The 13,279-nt window shown below is 38.5% G+C and overlaps 1 protein-coding gene across 1 annotated transcript in view; it reads right to left on the bottom strand.

Annotated features, from left to right (window-relative positions):
- LOC102756873 (phospholipid-transporting ATPase 11C) overlaps positions 1-13,279 on the bottom strand; it is a 144,266-nt gene that overhangs the window by 15,104 nt on the left and 115,883 nt on the right. The window contains exons 3-5 of the mRNA XM_006766213.1: positions 9,205-9,294; positions 6,884-6,964; positions 3,529-3,636 (exon numbers count right to left, since the gene is read on the bottom strand). Coding sequence (XP_006766276.1) covers positions 3,529-3,636; positions 6,884-6,964; positions 9,205-9,294 — 279 coding nt within the window. The remainder of the gene's footprint in view (positions 1-3,528; positions 3,637-6,883; positions 6,965-9,204; positions 9,295-13,279) is intronic.

Raw genomic sequence — 13,279 nt, 5'->3', positions numbered from 1 at the left:
TTGCTAGGGACTTGCCCGGCACTTGCTCTCTACCTCTATTTGTTATCTTACTTCTATCATTGACAGTCCCTCTAGGTTGTGGGCTGCTTGCCTGTGTTCCTGAGAAGCATCTACGGTACCAGTCTATAGAGTGTGTTTTCTTTAGTGAATTACCGGTATGTTTACCGGTAATAAACTTGCACTGTTTTATGTATATGTTTGATTACATACAGCCTTGTGACAGTTTTCCTGCATGTCATAAGCATTTGAATATAAATTAAAATGTTAAAATCAAATCTGATATTGTTTTACCTTTTATTTGGTGTGTGGAAGGTGTGCGGAAGAGGGGGTAGTCTTATACGGCGAGTATATAACAAACTCTGTGTTTTGAGTGGAAATGTTAGGGGGTCGTCTTATACGCCCAGTCGTCTTATACGCCGGCAAATACGGTAAGTGAAATCATACGGTATTTGTCTTTTTCTGACTGACTTATTTCACTTAGCATAATACCTTCTAGGTCTATCCATGCTGTCGCAAATGTTAAGATTTTGTTCTCTTTATAGCTGAGGAATATTCCATTGTATATATGCACCACCGTTTCTTTACTCACTTATTAATGGACACTTGGATTGGTTCCGTATCTTTACTAATATAAATAACACTGTAATGAACATAGGGGTCCATATATTCTTCTGAATTAGTGTTTTGGGTTTCTTCAGATATGTATCCAAAAGTGGAATTGGTGGGTCACAAGGCAGTTCCATTTTTGATTTTTTTAATAACCTCCATACTGGTTTCTATAGTGGGTGTACCAACCTGCATTCCTACCAACAGAGCGTAAGAGTTCCATTTTCTCCACATTTTCGCCAACACTTGTTTGTTGATTTATTGGTGATGGCCATTCTGAAAGTGTGAGGTGGTATCTCATTGTGTTCCACAACTTTTTTATACACTCATCAATGGGCATGTGGGTGGCATCCATATCTTGTTAAAATAGGATCTTGAAGTGTTATTTGTACATGTGTGTTCATAATAGCATTATTCTCATAACCAAGAGGTAGAAGCAACCCCAAATGTCCATCAACAGATGAACTAATAAAGAAACTGTGCTATGTGCATACAATCAGATATTATGTAGCCTTAAGAAGGAGAAAATCGTGTCATATGCTACCACATGGATGAAGCTTGAAGACATCATGCTTAAGTGAAATAAGCCAGTCACAAGAGGACAAATATTGTATGGTCCCACTTATAGGAAGTATCTCCCTAAAGTAGTCAATCATCAAAATAGAAAATAGAAAGGTGTTTACCAAAGGATGGAGGAAGGAGGAATTAGTGTTTAGTGGTTACAGAGTTTTAGTGTTATCGGATGAAAAGGTTTTAGAGATTTGTTTCTCTACAATGTGAATGTACTCAATACTATTGAACTGTACACTTAAAATGGTTATAATGGTAAATTTGATGTGTTCTTTATTGTAATAACAAAATTTAAATTTAAAAAATAACACCTTGAAACTAGATAAAATATTTGTAAAAAGCACATCTGATCAAGGCCTGCTATCCAAAATATACAAAAATTGTTAAAACTCACCAATAAGAAAATGAACAATCTGATTTAAAAATGGGCAAAACACCTAAAAATTCACCTCACCAAAGAAGATATTAAGATGACAAGTAAGTATATGAAAAGATGTTCAACAACATATGTCATTAGAGAATTGAAAATTAAAACAAAAGTAAAATTCCACTACACACATTTTAGAATTGTCAAAATCCGCAAGACTGACAACAAATGCTGATGTGGAGAAACAGGAATTCTCATTCACTGCTAATGAGAATGAAAAATGGAATAGCCACTTTGAAGATAGTTTGGCAGTTTCTTAGAAGATTAAACAAGCTCTTAATATACAATCCAGTAGTCACACTTGGTATTTACCCAAATGAACTAAAATCTTATGTACACACAAAAACCTGCACATAGATGTTTATAGCAGCTTTATTCATAATTGCCAAAACTTGAAAGCAAACAAGATGTCCTTCAGTAAGTGAATAGATAAATAAACTACTACATAGAGACAATGAAGTATTATTTAGCACTAAAGAAAAATGAACTCTCAAGCCACGAAAAGACATGAAGGAAACATAAATGCATATTACTAAGTGAAAGAAGCCAATATGAAAAGGCTACATAATGTATGATTCTAACTATATGAAATTATGGTAAAGGCAAAACTACGGAGACAGTAAAAAGATTAGTGGTGGTTCCAGGTTGAAGGAAGGGAGGGAGAGATGAATAGGCAGAGCACAGAGGATGTTCAAGACAGTTTAACAATTCAGTATGATAATATAATGGTGGATACATGTCACTTATACATTTGTTCAGGTACAAAGAATGTAAAGCACCAAGAGTGAACCCTAATAATGTAAACTATAAGCTTTGGATAATAAGGATATGTCAATGTAGGTTCATTGATCATAACAAATGTATCAATCTGGTGGGGGATATTGGTAACAAGGGAGGTTGTACCTGTGGGGAAACAAGGTATATGTGAACTCTGTAGTTTCTGCTCAGTTTTGCTGTGAACCTAAGACTGCTCTAAAAAGTAAATTATTAATTAAAATAAAATCTGTTGGCAACAAAATATCTTATACATTGCTGGTAGAATGTAAAATGGTAAAAACTGCTGTGGAAAACAGTTTGTAATTCATGAAAAATTTAAACATAGAATTATTGTATCACCTAGCAATTCTACTCCTAGGTATATACCCAAAAGAATTGAAAACAGGTGTTCAAACAAAATCTTGTACATGAAATGTTTGTAACAGCAATACTCATAATAGCCAAAAGATGGGGAAAAAACTAACTTCCATCAATTAATTAATGAATAAACAAACTGTGGTATAATCATAAAATAAAATGTTATTCAGCTATAAAAACTAATAAAGTATTAATACATACTACAACATGAATGAACCTCGGGAATATTACATTAAGAGAATCCAGACACAAAAGGCCACACAGTGTATGATTCCTTTCATATGAAATATCTAGAATAGGTAAATTCATAGAAATAGAAAGAAGATTAGTGGTTGCCAGAGACTGGGGGAGAGAGGAATGAAGCATGATTGTTTAATGGCTTATGGGGGTTTCCTTTTGGGGTGATGAAAATGTTCTGGAATTAGACAGTGTCAATGGTTGCACAACACTGTGAATGCACTAAATGCCACTGAATCAATTGTCCATTTAAAAATGGTGTGCAGCCCTGGCCAGTGTGACTGAGCTGGCTGGAGTGTTGTCCCATGCACTGAAGGGCCGTGGTTCAGTTCCTGGTCAGAGTACATACCTAGGTTGCACGGTCAGACTCCAGTTGGGGTGAGTGCAGGAGGAAACCAGTGGATGTTTCTCTCTCTCTCTCTCTCTCTCTAAAACCAATGAAACCTTGTCCTTGGGTAAGAATTTTTAAAAAGTATACTTTTTATCATAATAAAGAAGCATAAAGAAAAAAGGTGTATTTTTTACCATAATAAAGAATAAACAAAAATTAATACCTTGATCTTTTCACTCTCTTTTCTAACTCGCTTTGCATTTTCAATAATGTAAACATTTCTCTTGTTGACTTCATTGTCAGCTCTGTGTCTCAGCCAATCCTCATATCCCTAGAAGGATAAAAAAACAACAAAACTATACAATCAAGCTCATATAATGAATTAAATTTCTATAACCCCCTCCATGGGTTACCAGCATAAATTTATACTTACAGTAATATATATATATATATGCCTAAGCGACTGTTTGACTGGAAGCTATGATGCGCACTGACCACCAGGGGGCAGACACTCAATGCACAGACATGGAAACATGGAACAGACTGATGAATCTCAGAGGGAAGGGGGGAGGGAGTAGGGCGGGAAGAAATTAACCAAAGATCTTATAGGATTTGAGGAAGGTTGAAGAGCTTTTTATATTTTTACTAGAGGCCCAGTGCACAGATCTGTGCACCGGTGGGGTCCCTGGGCCTGGCCTGCAGGGATCAGGCCACAACCGGCTCTCCGACCTCCCTTGTGAGGGGTCCTGGATTGCAAGAGGGTCCTGGATTGCCAGGCTGAGGAACCCCACCGGTGCATGAATCCATGCACCGTACCTCTAGTTTCAAAATATATTGCTAAAGAGACATTACATTTTTATAGAAAAACTAAGATACACTTTCAAAATATCCCTTAGGTAAATAGCTTTATTGTATTAAAAGGTTCTACCATTCAACATTTAAGTATTAATGAAAACACAAGCATTAGAGCCTTAATATTCTTCAACTGAAGGACTATGATCTGTTCTTTTTAATTCTACTCTTATTCAAGTTAATGTTGATCTTTCTACTTTTGAATTTGAAAAAAAAAATTTCTGGGTATTATTTTCTTACAGACTTAACCACTTAAATATAATCTTCTGTAGTAGACCATCGGAGTGATCATCTCTGAGGAAACTGAAATCCTCCCAGGGACAGAATAGGAAAGGCAAGCTAGGGTTATTTTGGCAGAGAATCTATAATAAGTTTTAGAGATCAATAGTTAAACTTCTACACTGACTTGGTGGTAAAAGATAATATAAATTGGTGTTCGTTTTTTAGAATTAGAAGTAATCAGGGAAAGGTCTAATGGCTCATTTTTCTTTGGGCTTTTTGTCTGGAATATATTTAAGGCAAAAGAAACAAGGCGAGAGGATGTTCATTTGTTTGAGTACAACCTCCTCTCCTGCTTTTTTACAATACTTTCCTTTTTTTCTTTATAATTATATCTGTACCTTTTCAAATATAACTGTTTGAAAAATACCTTGACTGCTTCCCCCTTTTTTTTCTCAGTTGCTATATTCATTCCAATTCTGTCTCTCTTTATGACTATGCTAGGCTATCATTTCAGTGAGGAGAGAAAGGTCCTAATATGAACTAGTATTGGAAATAAAATGAATTAGTAAGAGCTTTTGAAACCATACAGGGTATTTTGGGAAGCAGCAATTATACGATGTTAAAGAAAATAATCTAACAGCTTAAGGGAAAGAACATTTCAAAAGTCTTGATTTAGTAACCAAGAACTTGATAAAATATTCTTGTAGTTCCTGTTAGGCAAGATAGAAGACCAGATAACCCCACGAGGAAACATAACCTTGTTCCCAATACTGTTAAGCAGACTTTTAATTTGGAAGTTTTTTTGAGACACTGTTAAAAGCACTTGATAAGTACTATGTAAAAGTATATCTGTAATTAGCCTGGTTTTGTGGTTAATTATGTGATAAAAATTGCTAACCTATCCCTTTTCCTCCACTTTCTGTCCATTTTCAATTTTATCCAGAATGCTCAAAATACTTCAAAGACATTGTAACTGTGCAGAAACTTCATTTCTTTAGTATAATCTTTTCTCTTTTCTTTCCTTTTGATTCAAACTGGCCTTGCCCAGAACCCTGACTCACCTGCCTCCTTCTCCCTTGCATGTCTACTTCCTGAATCATTAAGCCCTCAGGACAATGAGGTTCAAATAATCTTAGGAACAAAGCGTCTGGTCTGTTGACCAAAGAAACAGAGTTTTGATCAGGTCAAAGTAGAGATAATATCTAATCTTCAGTTATGTTTCAGCTCCAGGCCCAGTAAAGCAGCAAAACCAGATGCACTGATCAACCACCCCCTACTCTAGTGCTGACCAATCAGTACAGACCACGACCCTAACTCCCTTAGTCACCATAATTAATGATTTTCCCCCTATACAACCATTCCTTGGAAGCCATTGGGGAGTTAGGTTTCTGAATATTACCTCACCTATGACTTCAGGCCTGGGTCACCATCTAAAAATAAATTCTTATTTTCTTTGCTGCAAACTCCTGTTAATGACTTACTGGGCTTTGATGCACACAGGCAAATGGACCCGTTTAGTCCAGTGACAACATCATAGAAACACTACATCTACCCGGGAATGACCACCTCCAGATTTCTTTCATATGACAGAAATATATTTAAGATATTGCTTTTGAGAAGTTTCTGTTATTGGAGGTGAATAACTTTTCTGATACATACTAGTGTAAGTTCTCAGTTCAAATATTTTTTGTTTCTTTCATAGCATTTCTTGACATTTTTAAATTATGTCTTTGTGGTTTTGTTGTTATTTTTTGTGTTCCCTACCATAATGTCAACTTTATGACTACAGAGACTGTGTCTGTTTAGTATACCACAACACTAACTTCCTTTGTCTTGATTGATGATTTTGTCCCTATAAAACCCATCCTCTGGAAGCCATTGAGGAGCCAGGTCTTTGAGCATTAGCTCATCTATGATTCCCCCTGGCAGGCCACTTACTAAAAATAAACCCTTACTTTTTTTGGCTGCAAGCTCCTGTTCCTGTTTTATTGGGCTTTGATACATACAGGCAAACGGACTCCTTTAGCCCCTTTAGTCCAGTATCAACATCAGCATTACAAACCATGGCAGCTGTCAGCTTTGACAAGACAATAAAAGTCTCCTCCACCTACCACCCCCTTCAGCACCATCAGGAAAGACAACAAAATTAAAGTATTTATGCTCTTGTGTTATCTACCATAGGCAAACAAGCAAAAAAGTCCACTAGATTGGAAATGTTTCAAATAGACATACCACAGTGAAAAAAATTAATGCACATTAACACTTTGCCTCCCACCTCCTGACTTGGATAATATTCTCACACAAAAATATTGAGAAAGAAAGGAGCATGAATATTAATGATGTATTTTATAATCATTTTAAGAGATTTTCAATAAGAACCAAATATAAATTAAACCCCTCAGATATAGTGTCCACTCTATATAAATATGAAAGAGAACCCTTGACAATGAAATTCAAACTAGACAGAAATAAAATGCAGACATAAATGTAAATAATAAATTTACCTGCTTGATGGCTGTAACAGTTATAACAAAGAAAAGTGGAAGTCCACTGGTAACTGGGCTAGTTGGTGTATCTACTGTGACCTAGGTAAAGAAATTAAATTGAAAGTAAAATAAAAATAGTCAATAACTTATATGCAGTCTGTACATGCTGAAAAAATCTCAGAAAGAATGCAGACAAAACTTATTCTGGTAGCAGGGTGAATGTTAACTTTCATTAAAACAAAAGCAATCCACACAGCAGTTAGTTTAAAAAATACTTCTAAATCAGGTTTAGTTTTCAACACAGGCTGAATTAACCCCTTTATTGAAATACATCCATTCATTTACCATCTATTTGTTGAGTACCATTTTGTCAGTCCCTGAACTATTATCAGCCAGGCTCTAGAGATGCTGCTTTAAACAGATGGAGAAAAGTCCCTGACCACATACAGCTGGCAGCTTACAGGGAAAACCAGGTATTAAAAAAATACCTTGAGACCTAAAGAGTAAACAGAAGTTAACTAGATGAAAGAAGGGTGCTTTCCAGGAACAGTAAACAGTGTATACAATGCCTCTCTGGTAGGAGGGAGTGTTATACAGGTAATGAAATAAAGGGAGCCAATAACAAAAGCTTGTGGTGTGAGACAGGGCTGGAGAGGGAGACGGGCCAGACCAAGCAGGGGCCTCTATGCTAGAATTAATTCTTTATCCCACAAACAGTGGGAAATAATTGAAGCTTTTAACCAGGGAGAGTTCACATAAAGAGAACAACATTTTGAAAAGATTTTCACTGCATTGTGGGAAATAAAATGGAAGGGAACAAGAATGGAGGTAGGGATTCCATTTAGAAAGCTACTGTTCTAATCCAGATAAAAGATCATGGCTTGGATGAGGGGAGTAGCAGCAGCAATGGAAAGATGTTCCAGAGATATTTAGAAGGCAAAAATGGCATGACTAATAAGGAATTTCTTGTAAGGGGTAATTAAAGATGTCTTCCAAGTATTTGGTTAACATGGCTGGTTGATGCTGTCATTCACTGAAATAGGAAACATTGAAAGAGAATGAGAACTAGATTTGAGTGACAGAGGACCATGAGTTCCATATGCCCTCACAATTCATTGACTCTCATCTCTAACCCCCACACAGACCTGCCCCTGCCACACACACTGTGTTGCAGACGCAGGCTTTTACATGGCTCTGTGCCTTCACACAGACTGATACCAGTCTCTAATCCTTCAAGGCTCAGTTCAGATATCACCTACTCTTTGAAGCCTTTTCAAGCTCCTCTTGGGTAGAAAAAAAAAATCTTAACTTCTACCATATCCCCATAACATTTTGCTAATGCAACTTTTATGACTTTTACTATATTAAATTAAGTGAATACATGACTAGTTTTGGCTATACATAAATTCCTTCGGGATAGAAAAGCTGTATCTTCACTGCACCTGCTAAAATCTTTGTTGTCTGGCACATAAGAGGTGCTTGCTATATGTTCACTAAATTGAACTGAGATGCGCTGTAAGCCAAGTGGAATGATTCATGTTCATAATCCTCTATGTAGTTTATTTTATGCTAGTCTGTAAGACATCTTACCATGGATGTAGGGGAGCCTCTTTTAAAGTGTCCCATCATTCAAAATTGATTGACTCTTTTTTTTGGTTTTAAGTAGCAGGGCCAAATTAAATTACAGTACCATTTACTTAAAAACTTAAAGTGGATAAACAGAAGCACTTAATACCAATAAGGCATTTCAGCAATTTCATTGAAATGTTTCTGTTTCAGAAAAATGAAGTGAGGGGGGAAAGTACCTTTAATGTAGTAAAATTTTCAGTGGTTGATTTTGGCAAGGGAAATATTTTAATAACTTACAGACTTAAAATGGAAGATGCAATTTAAAATGTCTAAATACTAGGCTTTCACCCTTAAAGTAAATGAATGAAGAGCATAACTAATAATCAGGAAGATAAGTGATACACTTTCCATTAAGCTGAAATTAGTGTTTAATAAAGTAAACTATTAACCTAAACTATTTTCAATTTTGATATACACCAATGCGTTTAATGGTATATAATAAATGTGCTTCAAGTGTGAACAAAAATATGAAATCCACAAAAGTTTTTTAAAAATAACAGCTGCAACAAGTTTTCCAGTGAAAGTGCTACTTTAGAAATATGTAAAATAATATAAACCTTAATATGTAATATCGGTACTTTCAAAAGTATTATTATAATAAGCCCTGAAACATCTTTTTAATCACAGGTCATTTTAAGATTAGAAGTAGAGTGAAAATTTGTTTGAAGTAATTTTCTAAAAGTGAAGTGGCAGTTTAATGGAGCTCTTACCTGTACAAGGAAAATTATGAGAAAATAAAAATTTGCAATTCTTCTAAACTGTTCAAACAGATTCTTTGGGAGAAAATTCCAAAGTGTATACTGTAAAGAAGAAAGAAAAAACATATGATCAAAAAGCAAACTAAAAATCTTAGCAATGACTCATATGGGTCCAAGTTATCACTACACTTTGAAAACATGTTAAAACCCAATGCACGGCCAGTGTGGCTCACTGTTTGAGCATCGGCCTATGATCTAAGAGGTCACCAATTTGACTGCTGGTCAGGACACATGCCCAGGCTGTGGGCTTGATCCCCAGTAGGGGGCGTGCAGGAGGCAGTCAATTAACGTTTCTATCTATCCCTCTCCCTTCCTCTCTCTAAAATCAATAAAAACATATTTAAAAAAAACACACACCCAAACCTCATACATATGAATAAGCATATAGAGATATAGTAAATAAACACTTTTGAGTAATAAAGTTTCACATTGACTATTACAATTGGGCCATCTAGTCCCAGACCTCTGCCTTCCCTATCTTAATTTAAATTAGGTTCCTTGTTATGTGCTCTCATATCATCCAACACTTCCTTGATAACACTTGTTGCAATGAATAATATATGCATGCACTTTTATTAAAATTTCTCCTTTAATAGGCAATGACACAAAGTAGACACTCAATAAATTAGTTGGATGAATGAATGAACAAATTAATTCCTCTGGCTCAGCTAACCTCTGGAGTCTTGATCACAATCACAGATATAACTCTGTCCCAAACAGTACCTCCCAGATCCATGACACCTGAGGAGTACACATAACCCTGGGTCACAGAGAACTTTCACTATAATCAACAACATACCACCCTGGGCTTTTGTAATTGGTAATATATAAAGGTTTTAATGCTAAACTGTACATGGGCAGGAGGAGAGATCTCTTGGGCCAACTGTCAAATCACATAGACTTTCTCACTGATACCTTAAGCACAAGAACTGCGTCAGTTAAAAATCACCAGAGGAAGTTGAATTTTCTAGATACTTGAATAAAAAAGACCAGAAACCAGTAAGAAAAAAAAGTCTCTTAAGCTAAATATCTAAATTTATACTAATGTGAGAAAATATCCATTAAATTAAGTGAGGTGGATGAAAAGCCAAAGTAACAGAACATGGGAATTTACTACTACCCCCTCTTTAAAAGGCATATGGGTTCGATTTCTCAAAGCAATATCAAGAAAATGAAGATGAATGGAGGGAAACATATTCAATGATGCAGCTCCATTATAACCAACAAACAACCTACAAAGTTCTTCCCCCAAGTTTCAGAAGTGCCTCAAGGAAGTCCATTCAAAATTAAGTGCATAATTGTGTGTGCATGGACATCAGTTGGGAGAAGAGAGTCCACATTTTCATCAGATACCCAAGGCACCTTGTGACCAAAAATAAAAGGGATCAAAACCACTGATCAACTTTTTTGTGTGTAATTAAAGTTTATTTGAGCACAAAATACTTTCTCTGTCTATAAAATTTGTTTCCTGACCTAGGGGGGAGATCTCTCTGGACAACTAAAGCCAGCATAGCTCTGTGGATATATACATGTGGATATATACATGAGTGACTCATGTTTTCTTCAGGGAGATGAAGAAGGCATCTGGATGAAGATCTGGGAAGATTTTGAGTGGGCCAGGCAATTAGGCTATACCTTGAGGAAGCCCACCATCTCCATGGATATTTCTATTGCAGGTATCCACTGAGGCTAAGAATCACATGATTTCACTCATATGTAGGATATAAAACTGAAAATAATGGACACAAACAACAGTGTGGAGGTTGCCACAGGGAAGTGGGTGGGGGTGAAAGGGGCCTAATATATGGTGACAGAAGATGATTTGCCTTTGGGTGGTGGGTACAATCTTTTAACGCAGAAATCTATACCTAAAACCTAGGTGACCCTATTAACCCATGTCACTCCAATAAATTTAATTTAAAAAACAAAACAAACAAACAAAACACTGATCCAGTCATTTTGAAGCTGATGTAGTCCGAATCAGCACTTAACTGTTTCAACAATAGACTAACAGCTGAATTTTTGGCTTGCTGACATTTTGTTCCCTAACTAAAGGTTTTTTAATTGAACAAACATTAGGAACTGTGAGAGTCCTCTGATGGGTCTTGACACATAAAAGGAAACATTTTTGTTCCTAGGGTGACACGGTTCTTTTACCCTTTTCTACCTTCCTAAAGAACAGGTTCCTTGAGAAACTCAGGCTATTCCCTTTATAGGAAACTACTACTATATGCCCTCTTCTTTCCTATTTCAGTTCATGAGCTATTATGGGCTATAACTACACAGAGGGACTTATAGGATATTATGCTAACTATGTATGGTGCTAGGTGGATACTGAAAATATCAGGGGGAACACTTTGTAAAGTATATGATTGTCTAACCACTATGCGGTATACCTGAAACTAATACAAAATAATATTGAATGTAAAGTAGAATTTTAAAAAATGTAAAAAGTACAGCAGAGGGAAAGTCAATTACATATATACACTAGGTGTCCAGTGCACGAATTCGTGCACCTTGAAAGGAACTGTGGGCTGTGAGGCTGTGGTAGGCACAGGGGCGGGTCTCGGCCCATCCTCCGCGGTCCTGCCCATTTCCTCCCACCACGGCCCTGGTCCCCTGTCTGCCGGCAGCCCTGCTCCCACCACCGCTGCTCACATGCTGATGGTGCTGAGTGATTGGGACCGGCGCCGAGCACCGGCAGTGGGTGCAAGCGGCGGCTCTGGTGCCACCAGCAGGTGTGAGCTGGGCCATCGCCGGCAGTGGGTGTGAGTGGTGGCTGTTTTTTTTTTTGGGGCCGGCAGCGGGTGCGAGCACCAGGTGGGACCGTAGCTCACGGGAGCAAAGAATTTTCAGTAACCACCAGAGGCTCGCCCCAATGACAGCGACCAGCACCCTGCCTTGGTTGAGCACCCCCACTCACCTGCTCCACCATCCTGCCACAGCCGACACATGCCATGTTCCGCACACGTCTCCTGATGGTCAGCACATGTCATAGTGCCCGGTTGTTCCGCTGTTCAGTCTATTTGCATATTAGCCTTTTATTATATATTAGCCTGGTGCATGAAATTCGTGCACGGGGGGGGTGGGGAGCCCTCAGTCTGGCCTTCACCCTCTCCAATCTGAGACCCCTCAGGGAATGTCCAACTGCCTGTGTGTGCCCACACTTTTAACAGGTAACAGCTCCGTTGTTGTTTCTTTCTTATGCTTAAAACCATTGGAATTAGTAGGTATTCAAAGTGTGTATACATTTTGGGGGGACACCCTGTATATCTCTAGTCAGCGGTGAAAGAAACCACAGCAGATTTGGAACCCCCAGACAGGGAACCTCGCTCACTCCCCACATGTCTCCCCACTTCACTTTCCACCTTCGTGGGCAGCAGGAGAATCAACGTTTTCTCTCATTAATTTGGAAAAGCACGTCCTGTCACCCGCTGCCCGGCAGGAGTGAGCTAGGACCCAAGCAAGCGAGGCTCAGTCAGTGCCCGGTTGTTCCACTCATGGGTGTTGGCACCCAAAGTGCACATTCCTCCTCTACAGTCACCCCGACTATCCCACTGTTTCACGGAGAGGACGGAATTCCTCTCCGCCTCTGGGCTCTTGATCTTGAACGCTGACCGAAGGCACCTCAGTGAGGGCCGCCCGTGCCCACCAGGTGTGTCTGTCTGCACCTGCTCCTGCCTCAGCACCTGCATTAACCCCCCAGAGGTGATCTCACAGCTGTACTGGCCGCCATGGGAACAGGGCATCACCAGTCCGCCCTCTCACTGTCATCTCACAGGCGCCCACCCTCAGCACCCAGAACACCCAGACACTCTCCAAAGGATGTGAGCACATCAGAGGTGATGTGTACACATCCTGTGGGGGTGTTAGACATGCTGGGTTGATGGAAGTGCGTTGGGGAGGCGGGGGGAACTTGTGCACGCCTTGGTTTGCAACTGTTGCAGGCGCGGAAGGGTGACAGTGTGCTGGGGGATGTTCGCGCGCCAGGGGGGGTGGGCACATCAGAGGCCCCTGGCTTTGCAGA

This window comes from Myotis davidii, unplaced genomic scaffold, assembly GCF_000327345.1.
Source record: "Myotis davidii unplaced genomic scaffold, ASM32734v1 scaffold460, whole genome shotgun sequence".
NCBI classification, from domain to species: Eukaryota; Metazoa; Chordata; class Mammalia; order Chiroptera; family Vespertilionidae; genus Myotis; species Myotis davidii.
Note: the sequence above shows the minus strand (reverse complement) of the source record. Positions and strands in the feature narration are given on the sequence as shown.